The following is a 17964-nucleotide window of genomic DNA, read 5'->3' on the forward strand; positions in this document are numbered from 1 at the left end:
ATCGTTTCAACTTGGTATATGGACCATGAATAATGTCTGCGTCATCATGTCTGGGTATTCGGATGTATGAAATGTAAACAAACTATAAATCACGTGTCATAGGAGGGATAATTCGCTTAAATTGGCTTGGCATTTGAATTAGTTGATTAACTTTCTTTGTTCTGAATCATCATCCTTCAAAGGCTCGGAAACACCAGAGCAATTCTATTCTGGGCAAGCAATCTGACTCTGGACATCAAAGGAAACTCGACAACCATGCATGTGAGATTTTGACTTCAACCTTTCAGACTACTACACACTCCATCAATCCCATAGGAATTTGAAATTTTCAATCCTGCCTTTCGCATCTTACCACCAACTCCTTCCCAGCGATCTCAACATCCCTATAATTGCCTAATAAATCCAATTCGTGTGTGCTACTATATCCAGATTTCTCTGCAACGTCCTTTGCTTGATAAAGGATTTCTATATTCTCCGTTACAATGGGTGTGAATCTACATTTCTTTTTTCAAATGCTTGACCAAATGTACTTGAATCTGGATACGATCTTAATCCAAATAACAACAATCGAGCCAATTCTTGAGCATTCATATACGTAATGATCGTATTCGGGATCATCATTCAAGATCTGTACTCCAACTTTCCTTTGGTCTTTCCAAAATCTTTTCTACTGATTTTGTTAGGGAAGGGATGATAAGATGGATCCTCAGTACAAGTGTACCAGCGATGAAACCGTTATGATATTGCGCTACTGGTAACAATGGTTGTGGTTTATTCGTAATGGCTCTCTCGGATATTGGGACACGAGATGTAGAGGTATGGCTGGATTGTCAACGATAGTATCCACATCAGTGGGACTAGGTGACATCCTTACGGTTCATTAGTAGGAAATTCATAGGAGCAAGCTCTTTTGGTAGACATGCATATGCCAAGTAAGAAACCATCCCGATTTCGGCTCCTTCGTTTTCGAATGATATTTCGATCAGTTCCATGCTGCGTACTTGTGTTCTCAGTTCCTTGCTGCTCGCTGGAAACCCCGACTCGACGCTAGAATTCAGTCTTTATTGCTGTCATGGAGGACCCCAAGTGTGATTTCAACAGCACGTTTCGTAATCACTCACGGTGAGCTGGTCATCATGTTCCCCACTTCAACGGTCTGACTATTGACTGCTTCGTCATTCCTTGATAATCGATAGGATGAAAAACAGCGCAAGAAAGGTACCAAAGATTATATGAAGACTCACGTGACTGTCTCACCCAGCGTGGTAGAAGCATGTTTGAGCTGAGCCATAACAATCGATGTCACTTATCAATACGTTGTAAGCAAGATCGTTGATGAACAATTGATGATCGAGGGTACAATTCAGCTTGACATGTAATCAGATTCATATGTGCATATGCAGGACGTGATAAGATTATTGGAGTAAAAGGAATTGAATTAGTATGCGTACGACGCGGGATGATGAATTTCATCGGTAAGGTTGGACCGGTGGTGGAGGGAATAAGAACAATAGTGCATGACACTGAAAATGATGGCGTCGACCTGGGTTGAGCGCGTAATGGCAGAGGGAGAAACAGGGGAGAAATTCCCGGAAAAGTGCCAACCAACGAATAGCGAGCAAAGTGATCGTGGGATAGAGACAAGATAGAGTAGACAGCGGCGCAATCCACATAGCATAGTAGATACTTGTAACACAGTCAACTCCAATAATCACATCAACCATTATATTCATCACATATACCTTCATTGCGCGTATATACTTTTGAAGTCTTCAGCAGTGAACGAATGGAATCACAATAGCAAGCTTGTGCGACTCGACCTCACTTCGTTCGAGAAACCTAATTCGACCTTTAACACAAAAGGACCGAGTCCAGACAATATTTGTGAAATCAAGGATTGTAGGAGCTTGGAAAACGTCAAGGCGAATGAACGCTGGATCATAGATTGTATAAGGAGGACTGATACATAGGTGAGTAATAGTTATTTATCGGTTGAATTGAAGTCAGTATGAGCTGGGAGTATACGACCACAGAGCAGGATGAGTTCAGGCTGTCATCGCAGCAACAGCTTGTCTAGCGAGAGAAACTCTCTCCTCAAGGTAGTCAGACGGAATATAAATGCAAATGGATAAGGATAAGAACGCGAAGTTACGCGTTATACACGAAAACATTAAACCACTGTGGAAAGGTTTATCGGGTTTCCTTCACGCTTCGCTCACTTCATTTCGTCCCCTCTCTAAAATCTAATACGTCCGCTGTCTTCTTATGATTGGAAGAAGGAGGCAATGCGTCTATAATATATGCAGGCGGGAAGGTCAACGGCTGTCGTGTGCGATCCGCTTTAGCTAATTCCCGTTTCATTTCTTAGACACCGATAAGAGAGAGAAGACACATCGGTGCTGCGTGAAAGAGCGGGTCTCGAAGAATCGAAAATTACCTGTCCATCATGGCCTCTTCGATCCCTTCTCATCCTTTTGATCCCTCTACATCTCTGAATACAACAATCGCCCAACAACATTTACCCTCATCTATGTTGGCCCCTAGCGAGATTAATGACAACATAAATGTGAGCTCTCAACTTGCTTCTCAGCTATATGCTGCACTGTTGCAGTATCGAGTATCTCCTAATTGACGAGACTGCTGTAGGTATCCGATAAGCCATCGTCATCAGGACCAACAATCAAATTGAACGTCCCCTCTAATACCGTTTCCAGACGTTCCACACCATCAGATGAGCTGACGCCGGAACCACAAGAACAAACCACCGTTGACGCGGAAGGTAGCAGTGATGTGGACATGGACAATATCCACCAAAACGGCCTCCAGGTATGTTGTGAAAGTATTCCTTATCTCCAATTTGCATGTCTGGACGAAAAAGGTGCTTTGGCTTATGACTTTGTTTTCGATTTTAGTCGAGGAGTATAGCTCCCTCAGAAGGTGAAGATGAAGTGTCATCAGCAGCGGATGGAGAAGATGGTGTTGCTGGAGCAGATGCAGGATATGAATATGATGATGATGCTGGAGACGAGGACGACGAAATGGACGAGGAAGATGAGGAAGATGAAGATTACGATGATCCTTCTTTTGGAGCCAAGAAAAAAGCAGCTAAAATGGTCAAACTCAAAGCTGAGCGCAGAGAAAGTGCAGGTCCAGCAATCAAAAAGAAGAAGTGTAAGTCTGAATCCCTTTTCCTTATGGTCAAACTTCTCTTGCCCATAATTCGAGAAGCTAACGGGTTTCACCAAATCTTCTAGCTACTGGGGCTTTCCCAATGCGTAAAGAGAAATCAGTAGCTTCCGACGAAGATTATGGCACGAAATCGCATAAAAAGAAGTTTTTCGCAAAATCCGCAAACGGTCGATCTGGATCGACACCTGATACACCGTATTCTGACGGTGATGGCGCATGGCGAAGAGGTGCAGCCAAGAAAGTTGTAACATACAATGAAGCGGATGTGGACTATGGGTTGGAAGAAAGTGAGGACGATGACGCAGGAGAGTATTACAACGGAGTTGTAGAGCAAGGTAAGTCTTCTAGCTTCAGTCCATTGCTTTTCGGAATTGCCAATTTGACAGAATCTATTTTTAGTTGAAGAAGCAGATGAGATCGATCAAGTATTGTATCATTATCGAGATGAAGCGAGAAAAGAAGATCCTAAAGATGTACCGCAGGAGAATTTGGTAAGTTGTATGCTGTTGCTCCTGCTTACCACTCTACTGACCAATATCTCGATGTACTAGCGATTCCATATTAAATGGAAGAACTACTCTCACATACACAACACCGACGAGACCTACGTCTTCTTGAAGACTTACAAGGGATTTAAGAAAGTGGAAAATTACATCACGAAAATATGGACGTTGGACCAACATTACCACAACCCTTCACCTGATGCGCCGTGGAAGCCCTCGAGCGAGGAATTGGAGCAATATGAAATTGACAAAGAGCGTATAAGGGAGTTGCAAGAAAGCTATAAGACTATCGAACGGGTTTTAGATGAGAAGGAGGACCTATCAGATGACAAATCGGAAAGAGTCACCAAATTTTTCTGCAAGTGGACCAGTACGTATTACATTCCTGGTCAAATGTATCATCGTGAAAGTAGCGATTTTTTCTAACAAAATATCCTTCGATCAGATCTGCAGTACGCAGATTGCACGTGGGAATGTGAGTTTAGCTTTCTCTTGGAAACCGAGCGAAAGCTGACATTCATGCTGATACTAGCATACGATGAAATGAAAGAATGTCCGGGAGCGCTTTCCTCCATTGAGGATTTCCACAAAAGATCATCTAGGAATACCGTACCCGCTCAATCGGCAAATTACGGGATCAACAATCGACCAGTGTATCAAAAGATTCCGGAAGATCCAGATTACCTGAAATGTGGCGGGGCATTGAAACCTTTCCAATTGACTGGATTGAATTGGTTGGCTTATCTGTGGACAAAGGGTGAGAATGGTATTTTGGCGGATGAAGTGAGTGCAAACAGACTTGATTTGAATAGGCCGAATATACGGACGACGCGTTGCTGAATGTATAATTTGCCATTTTAGATGGGTCTGGGCAAAACGGTACAATCAGTGTCCTTCCTCTCCTACCTGTTCCACACTCAGCGCCAGTACGGCCCATTCCTGGTTGTGGTGCCATTGTCAACGATCTCAGCATGGCAGATGCAATTCAGGGTATGGGCACCTGACATCAACGTGATTTGCTACATGGGTTCCGCCCGATCGAGAGAAGTCATCCGACAATTCGAATTTGGTCCCCTGAAGAACTTGAAATTCAATGTTCTTTTGACCACTTATGAATTCATCTTGAAAGACCGACAAGATCTGCAACAGATCAAGTGGCAATCTTTGGCTGTCGATGAGGTTAGTAATCCCACCAACTCGACCAAACTTTACTCGGACTGACACTTTTGTGTGCAAACAGGCTCACAGGTTGAAAAACCATGAATCTCAACTGTATGAAGCATTAAAGAGTTTCTGGACAGCTTCTAGGTTATTGATCACCGGTACCCCTCTCCAGAATAATGTCAAGGGTGAGTCCATTGATCTATGTTATATTTGATTACAGCTGAATGGCGGTGTACAGAACTGTTGGCTTTGATGCATTTCCTCATGCCCGAGAAATGTGAGTTCAGCCGTTGCCATGAACTGTGAATTCAGCTGAATCCGGGTCTTCCGCAGTCCAATTGGCGAATGACTTCGATCTAAACGACGCAGATCAGGAAGCCAAGATAGCGGACCTGCACGATAAGCTAGGCACTTTGATGTTGCGTAGGTTGAAAAAGGATGTGATCAAGGAGTTACCTTCGAAGTCGGAGAAGATTCTCAGAGTGGAAATGTCTGCCATGCAAACGCATTATTACAAGAGTGAGTTGTCATATCCGCAACAATCAGCTCCACCTGTATAACTGATGAAAACGACTTGTCTAGATATACTGACCAAGAACTTCGCTGTACTGAGTAAAGGCGGTACTCAGCACGTCAGTCTGATGAACGTAGCTATGGAGTTGAAGAAGGCTTCGTGAGTCGCCTTGGCCATGATCTCGCTCAGAATCCCGAGGCTGATATTATACCAGTAATCACCCATACCTGTTCGACGGAGCTGAAGATCGAAACAAGCCATTACACGAGGTGCTCAAGGGTTTAGTCATGAATTCTGGTAAAATGGTACTTCTCGACAAATTATTGGCCCGACTGAAAGCAGATGGCCATAGAGTCTTGATATTCTCACAAATGGTCAGATTATTAGATATTATGTCCGATTACATGAGCGCCAGAGGGTACATCTTCCAAAGGCTCGATGGTTAGTTTCGGTAACAACCTGTCACGAACGTAACGCTAATGCTATCACAGGTACTGTACCATCCGATGTACGAAAAAAATCTATTGAAGCTTTCAATGCTCCCGGATCTCCTGATTTCGCCTTTTTACTATCCACGCGTGCTGGTGGCTTGGGGATCAACTTGGAGACTGCCGATACTGTCATCATATTTGATGTGAGTTTGATCGCGACCGAGGTTCCCATACAAAGCTGATCTTTTTCTGCAGTCCGATTACAACCCTCAAAACGATCTACAAGCTATGGCCAGAGCACATCGAATAGGTCAACAAAGGCATGTCAGTATATACCGATTCGTATCAAAAGGTACGATCGAAGAGGATATTTTAGAGCGAGCAAAGAGAAAGATGATATTGGAATATGCTAGTGAGTCACGGCACATAGATAACGGAATATAAGCTGAGATCTGTACAGTCATCAATCAGATGGACACCACCGGTGCTCATATCAACGGTAATGGTGCACCCAAGGAGAAGAACGGAGATTTCTCGAAAGAAGAACTTTCGGCTATACTCAAGTTCGGGGCCCAGAATATGTATAAAACCGATGACAATGCTCAAAAGCAGAAACTTGAAGAGATGGATCTGGATGATATCTTGACAAAAGCTGATGCTTTCGATACTGAATCAGCTGCTCAACCAGGAGGAACATCGTTAGGTGGAGAAGGTTTCCTATCTCAATTCGCCGCTATCCAAGATGTCAAGGCAGATGCAGATGACCTGTCATGGGACGACATCATTCCCGTAGATGAGCGTGCGAAAGCTGAAGAAGACGAAAGAGCTACACAAATCGCCGAAGCCCAAACCACGACTTCGAGGAAGAGGGCAGCTGCTAGACCACCTGGAACATACGAGGGTATGGATTATGACGACGCTGAAGGAAGTAGTAAACCTGGTTCCCCTGGTGGAAAGAAACCCAAAGCCGCTGCTCAACCTAGAAAGACTACTGCTCAGCGAGCGCTGGAACTGAAAGGTGCGTACATCCTCCATAAATTACAAACTTAAATACTGATTGTCATACAGAGCGAGATTTGCGAGTTCTCATCCGAGGTATTCAGAAATGGGGCGATATTCGGCTCCGATACGAGCCAATTGTTAAAGAAGCCAAGTTGGAAGGGAAGAATAGAGTCGTCATAATACAGACTTGCGAAGATATCATTACACAAGCTGAAGAAGCTGTTGCTGCTCATAAGGCGCATTTGAGGGATTTACAGGAAAAGGGTGAACCCATAAGCTCGTCACTACGACAAAAAGCGATCTTGTTCACTTACAAAACCGTCACCGCTATCAATGCTGAGACTGTCGTGGCAAGATATTACGAACTAAAGGCTCTTGTCGAGCACTTCAAGCGAATAGACGATATCTCAGAATATGATATTCCTTACGATAATTTAAAGCCTACCATGAATTGGACAGTAGATTGGCAATTGAAGGATGATGCTCATCTGTTAGTCGGTATCTGGAAACACGGTTTCGGAAGCTGGGAGGCTATCTCTTTAGTGAGTTTCAATGGCCGCGCGTTTCAGCGGATATGTCTGACTAAATTGTAACAGGACCCCGAACTCAATCTGAAAGAGAAGATATTCCTTGAAGATCCTAAATCAGCCAAAGCTACCGATCCAAATGCCCCCAAACCTGGTATTCCAGGTCCCATACACCTAGTCAGACGGGGTGATTACCTGTGTAAGTAGTACATTGGGTGCAGCTGGGAAATTCTTTCTGACCCTCTTGTTTAGGTGGCCTGATTCGAGAATATGAGGAGAACCGTCGAATGCTGGTTGAACAACAAGCAGTGATAGCCAATATGCCGACCAAAGAAGGCTTCGGCTTTGAACATCCTCCTTTACCTTCTCTACCATCCGGGCCATCCGGCAAAGCTAGCCCTGCTGTCAGTACGGCGACTACGGCAAAGGACAACGGCAAAGGCAAAAGGAGGAAGACACCTGAATATACGGATTCCGATAACGAGTCAAGCTAGTGAGGAATGTTTCGATTAGTTAGAAAGGGACTTGTACTGATTTAAGTGAATTTCGCAGCGAATCCATGGATGAAGACGCGGTAAAAGAGTTGCTTAGACCCGCTAAGAAGCATCTTGTAAGCCATTTCTTACGTTACTGGACCTGTTCAGTTTACCATGCTAATCCGCTTTCGATCCACAGAAAAAACTGAAATCGGGAACCGAAAACCTCAGCCGTGAAGATAAGATTGCGGCCTTAAAAGAATGTCTAGCAGGTATTGGAACACGAATAGACGAGATCGTAGCGGAGAAGCAGACTGCTGGGCAGAATCCTGAGAAATGGAGGAAGCATTGCTGGGTGTAAGCAACACTTCACTTCGAACCATTTTGAGGTGCTGAGGTAGACCAACTGACGTGACTGCTCTCGTAGATTCGCCTCGTTCTTCTGGCCTAGACAGGGTGTCAATTACTCGAAACTGATGGATATACACGGAAAGATGGTTGTGAGATTATTGCGCCTTTTAAGTCATTTATTGTGCTAAAACTTGCTTCGGTTGTAGGGAACGATACCAGTTGAAATGCCAAAGAAATCCAAAGCGAAGCCGAAGAAGAAGGCAGAACCTGCAGGTGAACGGCCGAAGAAGAAAGCCAAGACTGAGGTCAAAGCGGAAGTCAGAACAGAAACAGCTGGAGACGACATATAGTCATGGATCTTCTCATACTGAAGGCTTTCATGAAACCACTTTCAAGTTCTCCTTGACTATTTATAGGGAAGGAGCACACAGCTCGACTGTCCAGGGCAGTATTCTAAATCTCCAAACCCTATCCCGAATAACAGATCCCGCCAACTCATCGGGATCTTACGAGTATCATATGTAACATGCGATGCATTGTTCTAAGTGTACTCTGATGATCGAATTTACTCACGTTTCTTTGATTCCGTGACGCTAACGGAAGAAACGGTGACTTGGAATTGTCTTCATGCATAGGTTGGTGCCAGCCTCTTGGAAGGGTACGAGGAAACGGCGGACACAGGCTTGATCGACTATCCTCATGTTCGTGCAAGTCTGGTCCAAATCGCAACAAATCTAAGCTGGAACATTCCTTACGTCCCGCCTGCTAACATGTCTCACACCGACATTAATTCTGGATGGAGCTCGATATCTGCTTGGGTATTGCAATACCATGCATATATATAATGAAATGAATCAGGTAGATATGGCCTCTCTTCTTCACCGATTGGTCCCCTCACTTATACCTCGACTCACTTTCATTATACGCCGACACGTCTGGACGTGATCGAAGCTTTCTTCTACTTCTCTAGTCTAATCTTTCGTTTAACCCTACTTTGCAATTTTCGGAGCCGGTCTCCCTTTCGATACATTCGACGTTTTCTGTCATCAACCGTAAAAAAAACCCAAAAATTTCGAAAGAAACATCAAAACACAAACCCTCAATCGTCCTTACCCAGACGACCATATTGTCCCCACTATGGTATTGATAGATCTTCAAAAAGTCTTATCCACACTAGGATTGGTGTCTTCGATTGCGAAGCCGATACCTGTAGTAGGAGGTCTAGCAGGAGGTTTACTTGACTCAGCTGGAGGCGTGGTCAGTGGTGTAGCTTCCGGTGGTGCCCTGAATGGGTTACTAGGAGGTAGCGCCAATGGTATTGTCGCTGCCGTCAACATTGGCGACGGCAATTTCTCAACTGCATCCACCGATCCCTCTTCGGACGACAGCTCAGGCTCAACGAGCGATATTACCGCCCAAGATGCGTGTAGCATCACACCGTATTCACCTCCTTCGCCTGTCTTACTGGAATCTTTTGCACCTTACGATGCCAATAAAGCTTTGATATACCGATACCGTCAACAGCAATCTGTTAACTTGGGTTCATGGTTCGTACAAGAACAATGGATGAATCCCTCACTATTTAGCTGTGCTTCCGGCAACAAGCAAGCTGAATTTGACGTTGCGAATGGTTGGGGAAGTGTTGATAATGCTCGACAAGTCTTGGAAAGGCATTGGGACGAATGGATCACCGAAGACGACTTCAAGTATCTGGCTAGCATTGGTATCAACACTGTTAGATTACCTATTGGCTAGTAAGTCGATCAGTCACTGACATAGGAAGTCAAGTTGATTTGCCGGTCGTAGCTGGTCCTTAGGACCCGTATATTGCCAAGGAACAGCCTTCGAGTCCGTCTCAGCCGCGTACACTAATGCTTGGCCCCGAGTCGTGAGAGCTATCAACTGGGCTGAGAAATATGGTCTTGGTGTGCTAGTGGACTTGCATGGTATGTAATGTGAAATCTACTTCTCACGAGCTGAAATCAAATTCATGCTGAGCGATGGTTCCTCGTAGGTGCACCTGGTAGTCAGAATGCTCAGGCTCATTCAGGTGTATCTGATGGTCAACAAAACCTTTTCAACAATCCCACCAACGTTCAGCTGACAATCAACGTTCTTACGTATCTTACTCAGCAGCTTGTTAAGGTCAACAATGTTGTCGGTATCCAGATCTTAAACGAGCCAAGCAATGTCGATAGTCTCCCCTCCTTCTATTCCCAGGTCTTGGGTGTCCTTAGACAAGTCTCACCTGAAGCAGCCGTTTTCCCATTCTACTTGAACGACGCTTTCGATATGTCGAGATTTGCCGACTACATCTCCACCAGAAAAGACTTCGTTGTCTTGGATCACCACTCATATTTTGTTTTCGGTGATGCCAACTCACAAGCTACTCCTGCTTCGCAGCTAGTCGCATCGCTGCAACCTGGTCAAGGTAGTCTTTCAAATCAGATGGTCGGTGCCGCCACTGAAGGAAGGAGAAACATCGTGATTGACGAGTTTTCTTGTGCCTTGTCCACTCAAGCTTTGAGCAATTCGCAAGACCAAGCAGGCGATCGAAGGCAATTCTGCACCGGTCAAATGGAGAGTTATACCAACGCCACAGCTGGATACAGTTTCTGGAGTAGGTCATTCCTTGCAATACATCACGCTTAGCTGACCTTTCTTGGTGATCAGGCTACAAGACTGAGAATTGTGCTTCTGATGTCAATTGGTGCTTCACTTCTGCAGTTGGCAACACCCTGCCCTCAACGTTCTTCTCGTACCCTAAAACCACCATTCAAGCCATACAAGGTGGGGTTCCATCTTCTCCCTCTCAAGATCCAACGACCGATACCTCTTTCCTGTCATTTGGTACTTCATCGCCATCGAATGATAACGACTATGCCCCTCCAACAACTGATGACTGGCTGGCAGCAATGGGGGCAAGTGATCCCGAATACGATCAAGTCACCGAAGCATTGGCAACAACGGAGTTTGATGCTGTCTCTGACTCAACTGCCGCTGCCGCTTCCGCGGCGAGCGATGAAATTGCACCCGATTCTTCCATGACCACCACGACTCTATGGGCAGCTGCTTCCACACCGTCCATGTCTATTTCTGGATCAGACGACGTCGCTCAAGCGGCCTTTGCTGTGGCCCCACTTGCGAATGCCGCCACAATTTCATCCTCTAGACAACAACTTAGTCAGATTGGAGCAAAGAAACGTTCACTCGGGCTGACTTCCCTCCCTCAAAGAGCATTCCTTCTTTCATCCTCTCTCGCTAAACATAGATTCGTAGCTCGGTCCGCACGAGCTCACTCTCGGAGACATGCCAACGTCGTAAGAAGGGACGGTGCTGATGGGGAAAGTGCTGTTCTCTACACGCCGGAACAAGCTGCTATTGCCAAAGGTTATTCAGATGGGTGGAAGGCAGCCAAAGCCTTTGCCACTTTCAACAATTCTAGATTAGGTAAGAAATTTCGTCACTCGCAATGTACCATACTGACACCCATAAACTCGTTAGGTTTCACTGGACAGTTTATCTCGGACGCACTGAACGCTATGGATAACAAGATTGTGAGCGGCGACGAAGGATTCTATAAGACTTGGTTCAGTGAGTGTGTCAATGAGCACCTTATTTGGAGAGATTGTATTGACAGCAGGAACAGTGAAAGGTCTTGCAGATGGAGAAGTCCAAGTCATCAAATTACTCGCCATGCAGGCCGAAGGACCTCAATAGAAAACATTTACTCGCCACCTATGCGGCGAGGATTTACAAATGCATTAAAAATCGGAAAGGCTGTCGAATCTGAGGTCATGTGTTATTAATGATAACAAGCTTTCATTGATCCGCTTATCTGATCTGAAGATGTTCCTCATTGCTAAGACGTTCCTTTCTCATGGTACTGGCTGATACAGATCGAATGCAGTGAGGGATTCAGTGTACCTAAGAATGACGACATTGAAACTCTTGGAACGAATCATGACGAGACAATCAGCCAGAAAGCATCATCATGGACACCGGCAATGCCGATTACAAAAGAGAAAGGATGGCCTCAGCTCATTATCTGCCAAAGGAGCCAATGACGTCGAGCTCTAAAAATAATCTGCATCTGCATGTATCTCGGTCCAGACATAAAAGCAGGGGATGCAGTATGGACCTGACCCGTCTCCTCATTTATCGAAGAACTCCCCACTTCAGTACTGATCTACCACTGACCACACATTCCGGTTAAAACACCTCCTTCTCACAGACATACCATGCCTTCAGATCGAAGGCCGGATGCGTATTATGAGACACGATGGCCAGGCGGCGGAACCCAATCTAGTCACTCTTCCTTCCCAGGTCAGAAATCACCTGAACTCGAGTATTATTTGAAAAATTTAAAACACCCATACTTCAGCGATCCGCACAAAGTTCCGCCTCATTTTGCCGGACTGTCACTAGAAGACAAGCGGAGTTGTTTCGAGCAATGGTATCACGGTGACTACCAGAATACCAAGTCTCATGAAACGTCGGGCTACTATGCTCGACCGTCACCGCCTTCTCATAGAAAGTCAAGGTACGGAAAAACCCGTAGTAGTCAGCACACCTCCAACACCTTGCACAGCACCTTGGATGGATTCTTCCGGAAGATGGGAATAGGATCTCCCGTACAGACGGCCACTAAGCATAGCAATAGGAGACCACCTGTCGGGCCCTACTCAAGTCCGTCAGTACCCTCTTTCAAGCCCACTGACAACACAGGGAGCAGCCCGCCGTACTTCACTCCTCGACCTGATGACCAATATGATCACAAGAGTGCCTGTTATCACAGCCACAAAAGTGATAGACCTTATGAAACCGTGACTATCGCCCCAAATTCGAAAAGGAGGTACAAATAATGAGAACTAGACTCCAAAATCCTGTGACTGGACTGGGCGAAGAAGGTGAAACGGTCGATGTTTAGCAGTTTGGGTCAATGGCGATTGTCACCTTGTGCCGATCAAAGCATACTATTAACGGGAGGAATGTGTCGCGATGTAGCAGTAATATAGTTATACAGCTCTCACTGATTGCTTCGCGAATATCCTGTGTCCGGTTCCAAGCTGAGTATAATATTTCAAGCCAGGCCCAAGAGTGAAGGGATTTGGCGATCTCTTTTTCCCTCCTTTGATGCAGGTTTCACCACTATGCAGTCTCCTTTTATGCACATTTCCGTTATGAGAGGGAATTAATCTCCTGAGATGAACGGGATTGCTTTGAAACGTCATTGAAGGGCTTAGCTCAAAGGAGACTTGGTCAATATGTACAATTCGCGATACTGGGAGTGACGTTGTCCAGTAAGTATAATGGGCATGACCATCCCGACTGTAGCTCAGGTAATCTCGAATTATCGGATTACGACTGTACTGTAACAGACGGCCTATAAATTTCTAACGCTTGGATCAAATTCGACTTAGATACCTGCTATTGAGTGTATCTTAGTTGCCGACACTCGTTCATCGTCCCCATTATACACTTTGTAAGCAATATAATATAACAACGAGACCTAAACTATGTTGAAATCGACTTTCGCCTTGGTTCTTTTCTGGCTGATTTTGCCAGCTCAAGCCGCTGTGCATTTAAAAATGACAAAACATGAACCTGGTGTATCAGAAAGTCTTCAAGGAAGAAGCTTGAGAAGTAATTCACAACCTCGCTCCAACCCAGTTCTGACAGATAGAGCGCTCAATTTGGAAATGACCCCTCATACAGTCACTCACCCTCTGGTAAAAAGACAAGATGAGCCAACTTACGGATCTACACAAGAGACAGCAAGCATTACTTCTGATTCTGGAAGTGATCCCACAGCGCCAAGCACTACTAAGAGCGGGAATAATCCCATAACCACGCTCGAGGCCCAAGATCCATCGCTGATAGGGACAATCTATACCATTGATGTGATGGTTGATGGAGTGGCACTCCCTGTACACGTAAGCTCAACCGCCTTGAAGGCAACGTTCGCGTTCTGAATACTTCACCCTATAGGTCGACACAGGTTCGTCCCAATTTTGGGCTGCCCATGACCAATGCCAAGAGTGCAAGCAAAGCAATATGACCACAATCAAGACTGCCTTACCAGATGGATGTGGTTATGATGAAAATGCCATAAACATAACCTACGGTTAGTCACGTAATGCAACAGTCATCATAAGCTGTTATTGAATTTGACAAATGTCGATTGGTAGCAACGGGATGGGTCCAAGGCTGTCACGTCAATACCTCGATCACACTTGGAGAGGATACCTTACAGAATTATCCTGTTCTGGCGGTAATTAAGGCCGGTGGGGGAGCAGAGGCATATGGGGCATATTATAGGTAGGCCACTTCCAATTGCTATAACAGCACGCTTACCAGGCCTCGTAGTGGATTGATCGGTCTTGGTAGCGAAGTGAGTATTCAACTTCAGTTCTTAAGCAGCAGACCGCAGCTCATTCGTTCGGCAGGGACCAAATCCGGAAGGCATATCGACTGTTGTAACTGCTTTATACCGACAAGGAGCCATTCAAGCACCAATTGTAGGCTTTTTCCTGCCTAAAGCAGGTGACTCTCAGGAAAGTGAGTTACAGACTACCACACAAGGCTAGAATGTCAAGCTGACTATCTCTCCAGGTGAACTCACGTTTGGGGATCCGACAACAAGGTAAAGGGAAAAAAATCTCAAACAGGTGTACGAGCTAATGGTGTCATTCAACTCAGCGAGCACGCCGATGGATCAAACAAGGTAGTCTTGGCTAGACAAGGCGGCGATAGCGGAAACTACATTGTCCGAATGGACTCATTCGTCATCGGATCGGATACCGTCTCCCTGGGAGCAGATTGCGTTCTCGATACAGGGTGAGTCCTGCTTCAGAGCACTGCATGGGATGATTTCTCATTGATACAACTCCTTACAGTTCATCGGGTATAGCGGTTCCGCAAGATAGCCTGGCACAGATCTATCAATCGGCTTATGGACTTGACTCGACGGATTCTGGAAGGGTTTCTTGCAAACCTCCAGCTTCCAATACTGGTGTCTGGGTCACTTTCGGTGGAAAAGCTTTTGAAGTACCTTATGATGATTTAGTTTTCCCCCTTGCGAACGGGAATGATGATTGTGCCCCTTTGATTACAAGTTATTCCGGTGGTTAGTCAAGGATAAAATAACATCATTGACCCTTCATCTCGCTGACACATTTATGATTTTCGATGTAGATGTCAGTGATATTTGGCTATTCGGGGATGCTTTCTTACATAATGTGAGTCAGAGATCAGTCAGAATCAAGCTGAGCTGACATAACGACACCAGATTTATCATTCAGTCAATGTCCAAACGGGAGAAGTTGCGATCTTTGAACTGAAGGGCGGACAGTAATAAAATATCCGAAATCATCCAACGACAGGATGGCTGATTGTATTTGAATGTCATTTAGTGGCATAAATATAAGTGATTTGTACCAATAAGTTTGTATGGACGATAAGATAATTCCCAAATTCAAGACAAAAGATCCCGAATATATACAGTATTACCTACACATTATATGATGCCCCTCCGCTACCGCTCTCCCACCATGTGCTGCCGCCTTGCACGTTTTCCGGTCTCGGAGGGCGAGCCACTTCCCACCGAGGACCTTTTGGAGCGGTGGGTAACTCCTGAGGATCTCCCTCTCTTAGCCATGCGATACCATGTGTCTTCATGGCTGGACCCTCTCTGTTCCAGGGGACTTCCCGAGTCGGCTCAGCGAACCCTGGAGGTACATACTGTTTCACAATGGACGATTGTCCGCCCACTTCAAGAGAGGCGCTTGCTTGAGATGGAGGCAAAGATTGACGATCAGATCTTTCGGCTACTGGAGCAGCTGGATGTGCTTCATAGGGATCGTACAAATCGTCATCTACCGGTGAAACATATCCGACGGGTTTCTTTCGGTGTATTTGTGATACACCAGAGGCAGTCACAGAGGTCAAAGGATTCGGGACGCCTCTATGAGAACCGCTGCTGGAAGGTGCTACTGGCCGAGTCGGTGAAGCAAGAGGAGAAGATGAGATCATGTTTGGTCTCGATTGAATGAAGCCAAGGGAGGAACTTGCGGAGCCTCTTCGATCTAATGACGACGGAGATGGTCCTGGTACAAGAGCATCGTGATTTGGTGTGGAAAGTTGTCGAGTTCGATGAACATTGTCAGTGGTCCTGTGTCGGCTGGTCCTACTTGGCACCGATGAAGATGTGAATGAATCAGAAGAAGAGTGGCGCCTATGCATATTGGGTAGTTCTTTCTCGCCTTAAGTGGTCCGTTTGCAAGAGGAAGTCGCCGATCTCGGGGATCCTTGAGGATCAGGTGTGCAACATTTTCGTCCTTGTAAACTAAGTCTGGCGAGTCTACTGTTCAGCTGTGCTGAGCGATGTAGATCCTCGTCTTGATGTTTCGTTGCTTGTGGTGCATGTAGAGGACTGTGGCTATGCCTTCTGTTTAACGATGGCCTTCTTGTATCATCATGATTACCGGAATGCTGAGTCGTCGGACTACTTAGACCCGAAGGTATGAGCTCCGTCAGTCTTCTGTAGGGTGAAGGTAGACCTTCCTGATCGACATTGATCTTACGATATGGCGAAGAAGCTGGCGGTACAACATTATTTGGAGAAGAGACCTGGACCTTAGCGGAGTGATGACATCCAGGTTCACTTGCTATAGGTTTCGGAGATCCACTGTGAAATTCCCACTGATCTGCGTTTGAAAGATTCCCGGTACCATGGTGACGACTGAGCGAGTGCTGCGACATTGGCTGTCCAGTCACGTAGATGCCGGATGATGAGTTCAAGACGGACTCTTGATAGGAGGAACCGCTTTCAGGCTGGGACCCCTCTGAAGCAGATGTCAGCCAGCCCTGGTGCTTTACCGGCCCCAGATTACGTTCCTTCCTTAGCCCATTTACGGTTGCTGCGCCAGCTACTTCAGTGTGACTCATGGTTCTCGATCTTGAGCTATGAACAGATTCTGGAGAAGCTATGTGGCCTGACCAGGGCGAGCGGGGGAATTGAAGAGGTTGAGCTATGGTTGGTGAGACTCTCATACCGCTAAGAATGGCAGGTGGTGTTTGGGGAAATGGTGAAAAGGATGATGATTGTGCAGAATGAGGGTACGGAGGTGAGATGGAATTAGCATGAGGACCTTGTCGATCTGGTAACCATGATCCTCCTCGGGAAACGGAAGGTATTGCTCCCGCCATATAGGCTTCAACATCGACTGGCATGATGAAGCTATAAAACACCGATAGGATCGAAAGTGGATGTGGAGGTTTTTAGAACAGATCGCAAAAGATAGAATGGGATGCAGACCTGAGTGTTGAGTGGAGTCAGCACCGAGCATCAAATTATGATGATTGGGTGGCTATGTAAGTGGAATATCTCACCATGCAAGTATAACTCTAATCTCTTATGGAATTTTCGCCCGCATCAACTAATGCTAGAAGGCAAAGGACAAGGCACCGATAGAATTGTATCGAGCTAAATGAGTATGAGAAAAACTGTGGTGATCACTTGAAGAAAAGAGGAGAAAGGGGGAAATAATCGTATTCATGGAACGCATAGGCATTTCAGGCCGAAGATACCTATCACCCTCAAGTATGAGGCCTGAAATTGAGCTGTATATCAATTCTGAGCTCGCACACAATATTGCGCGATAAGAGACACAAAGGAACAAAGGAGTGAGATAAGCCTGAGGCAGACTAACCCTTACTAAAGAGCGGGACAAAATCAAACGGGAAAGCCGTCTCAAAGGAAGCTCAGCTCAGTGATGTAATTCTGGGGCGGAGAGCAGATTTAAT

General features: G+C 45.7%; 6 protein-coding genes across 6 annotated transcripts; 4 read left to right on the top strand and 2 right to left on the bottom strand.

The window, feature by feature from the left end:
- Positions 1-2446: 2446 nt before the first annotated feature.
- I206_106084 (uncharacterized protein) lies at positions 2447-8507 on the top strand (the record flags this gene model as incomplete). The annotated part of the gene is made up of 24 exons (XM_019156637.1): positions 2447-2566; positions 2647-2826; positions 2913-3171; positions 3255-3524; positions 3589-3680; positions 3741-4062; positions 4138-4167; positions 4225-4475; positions 4554-4871; positions 4933-5041; positions 5095-5133; positions 5190-5375; positions 5439-5529; positions 5585-5811; positions 5862-6004; positions 6057-6213; positions 6262-6819; positions 6870-7345; positions 7400-7529; positions 7583-7823; positions 7883-7940; positions 8006-8163; positions 8234-8306; positions 8364-8507. 24 exons carry the CDS (start codon positions 2447-2449, stop codon positions 8505-8507), a joined length of 4632 nt encoding a protein of 1543 aa, XP_019010439.1.
- Positions 8508-9294: 787 nt separating this feature from the next.
- Positions 9295-11877, top strand: I206_106085 (uncharacterized protein; the record flags this gene model as incomplete). Its single annotated transcript, XM_070203235.1, has 6 exons — positions 9295-9911; positions 9964-10103; positions 10172-10777; positions 10831-11607; positions 11662-11751; positions 11801-11877. The coding sequence occupies 6 exons, from the start codon at positions 9295-9297 to the stop codon at positions 11875-11877; spliced, it is 2307 nt and encodes a 768-aa protein (XP_070059336.1).
- A 521-nt stretch (positions 11878-12398) lies between these two features.
- On the top strand, positions 12399-12783 carry I206_106086 (uncharacterized protein; the record flags this gene model as incomplete). The annotated part of the gene is made up of 2 exons (XM_019156639.1): positions 12399-12621; positions 12692-12783. The coding sequence occupies 2 exons, from the start codon at positions 12399-12401 to the stop codon at positions 12781-12783; spliced, it is 315 nt and encodes a 104-aa protein (XP_019010441.1).
- Positions 12784-13748: 965 nt separating this feature from the next.
- On the top strand, positions 13749-15514 carry I206_106087 (uncharacterized protein; the record flags this gene model as incomplete). The annotated part of the gene is made up of 10 exons (XM_019156640.1): positions 13749-14093; positions 14149-14284; positions 14349-14478; positions 14527-14551; positions 14607-14718; positions 14773-14803; positions 14860-14997; positions 15057-15286; positions 15355-15398; positions 15449-15514. The coding sequence occupies 10 exons, from the start codon at positions 13749-13751 to the stop codon at positions 15512-15514; spliced, it is 1257 nt and encodes a 418-aa protein (XP_019010442.1).
- Positions 15515-15669: 155 nt separating this feature from the next.
- I206_106088 (uncharacterized protein) lies at positions 15670-16401 on the bottom strand (the record flags this gene model as incomplete). Its single annotated transcript, XM_019156641.1, has 1 exon — positions 15670-16401. One exon carries the CDS (start codon positions 16399-16401, stop codon positions 15670-15672), a length of 732 nt encoding a protein of 243 aa, XP_019010443.1.
- A 21-nt stretch (positions 16402-16422) lies between these two features.
- Positions 16423-17391, bottom strand: I206_106089 (uncharacterized protein; the record flags this gene model as incomplete). The annotated part of the gene is made up of 1 exon (XM_019156642.1): positions 16423-17391. The coding sequence occupies one exon, from the start codon at positions 17389-17391 to the stop codon at positions 16423-16425; it is 969 nt and encodes a 322-aa protein (XP_019010444.1).
- Between the last annotated feature and the right edge of the window lie 573 nt (positions 17392-17964).

The sequence above is a fragment of the Kwoniella pini genome, chromosome 8, assembly GCF_000512605.2.
Source record: "Kwoniella pini CBS 10737 chromosome 8, complete sequence".
NCBI classification, from domain to species: Eukaryota; Fungi; Basidiomycota; class Tremellomycetes; order Tremellales; family Cryptococcaceae; genus Kwoniella; species Kwoniella pini.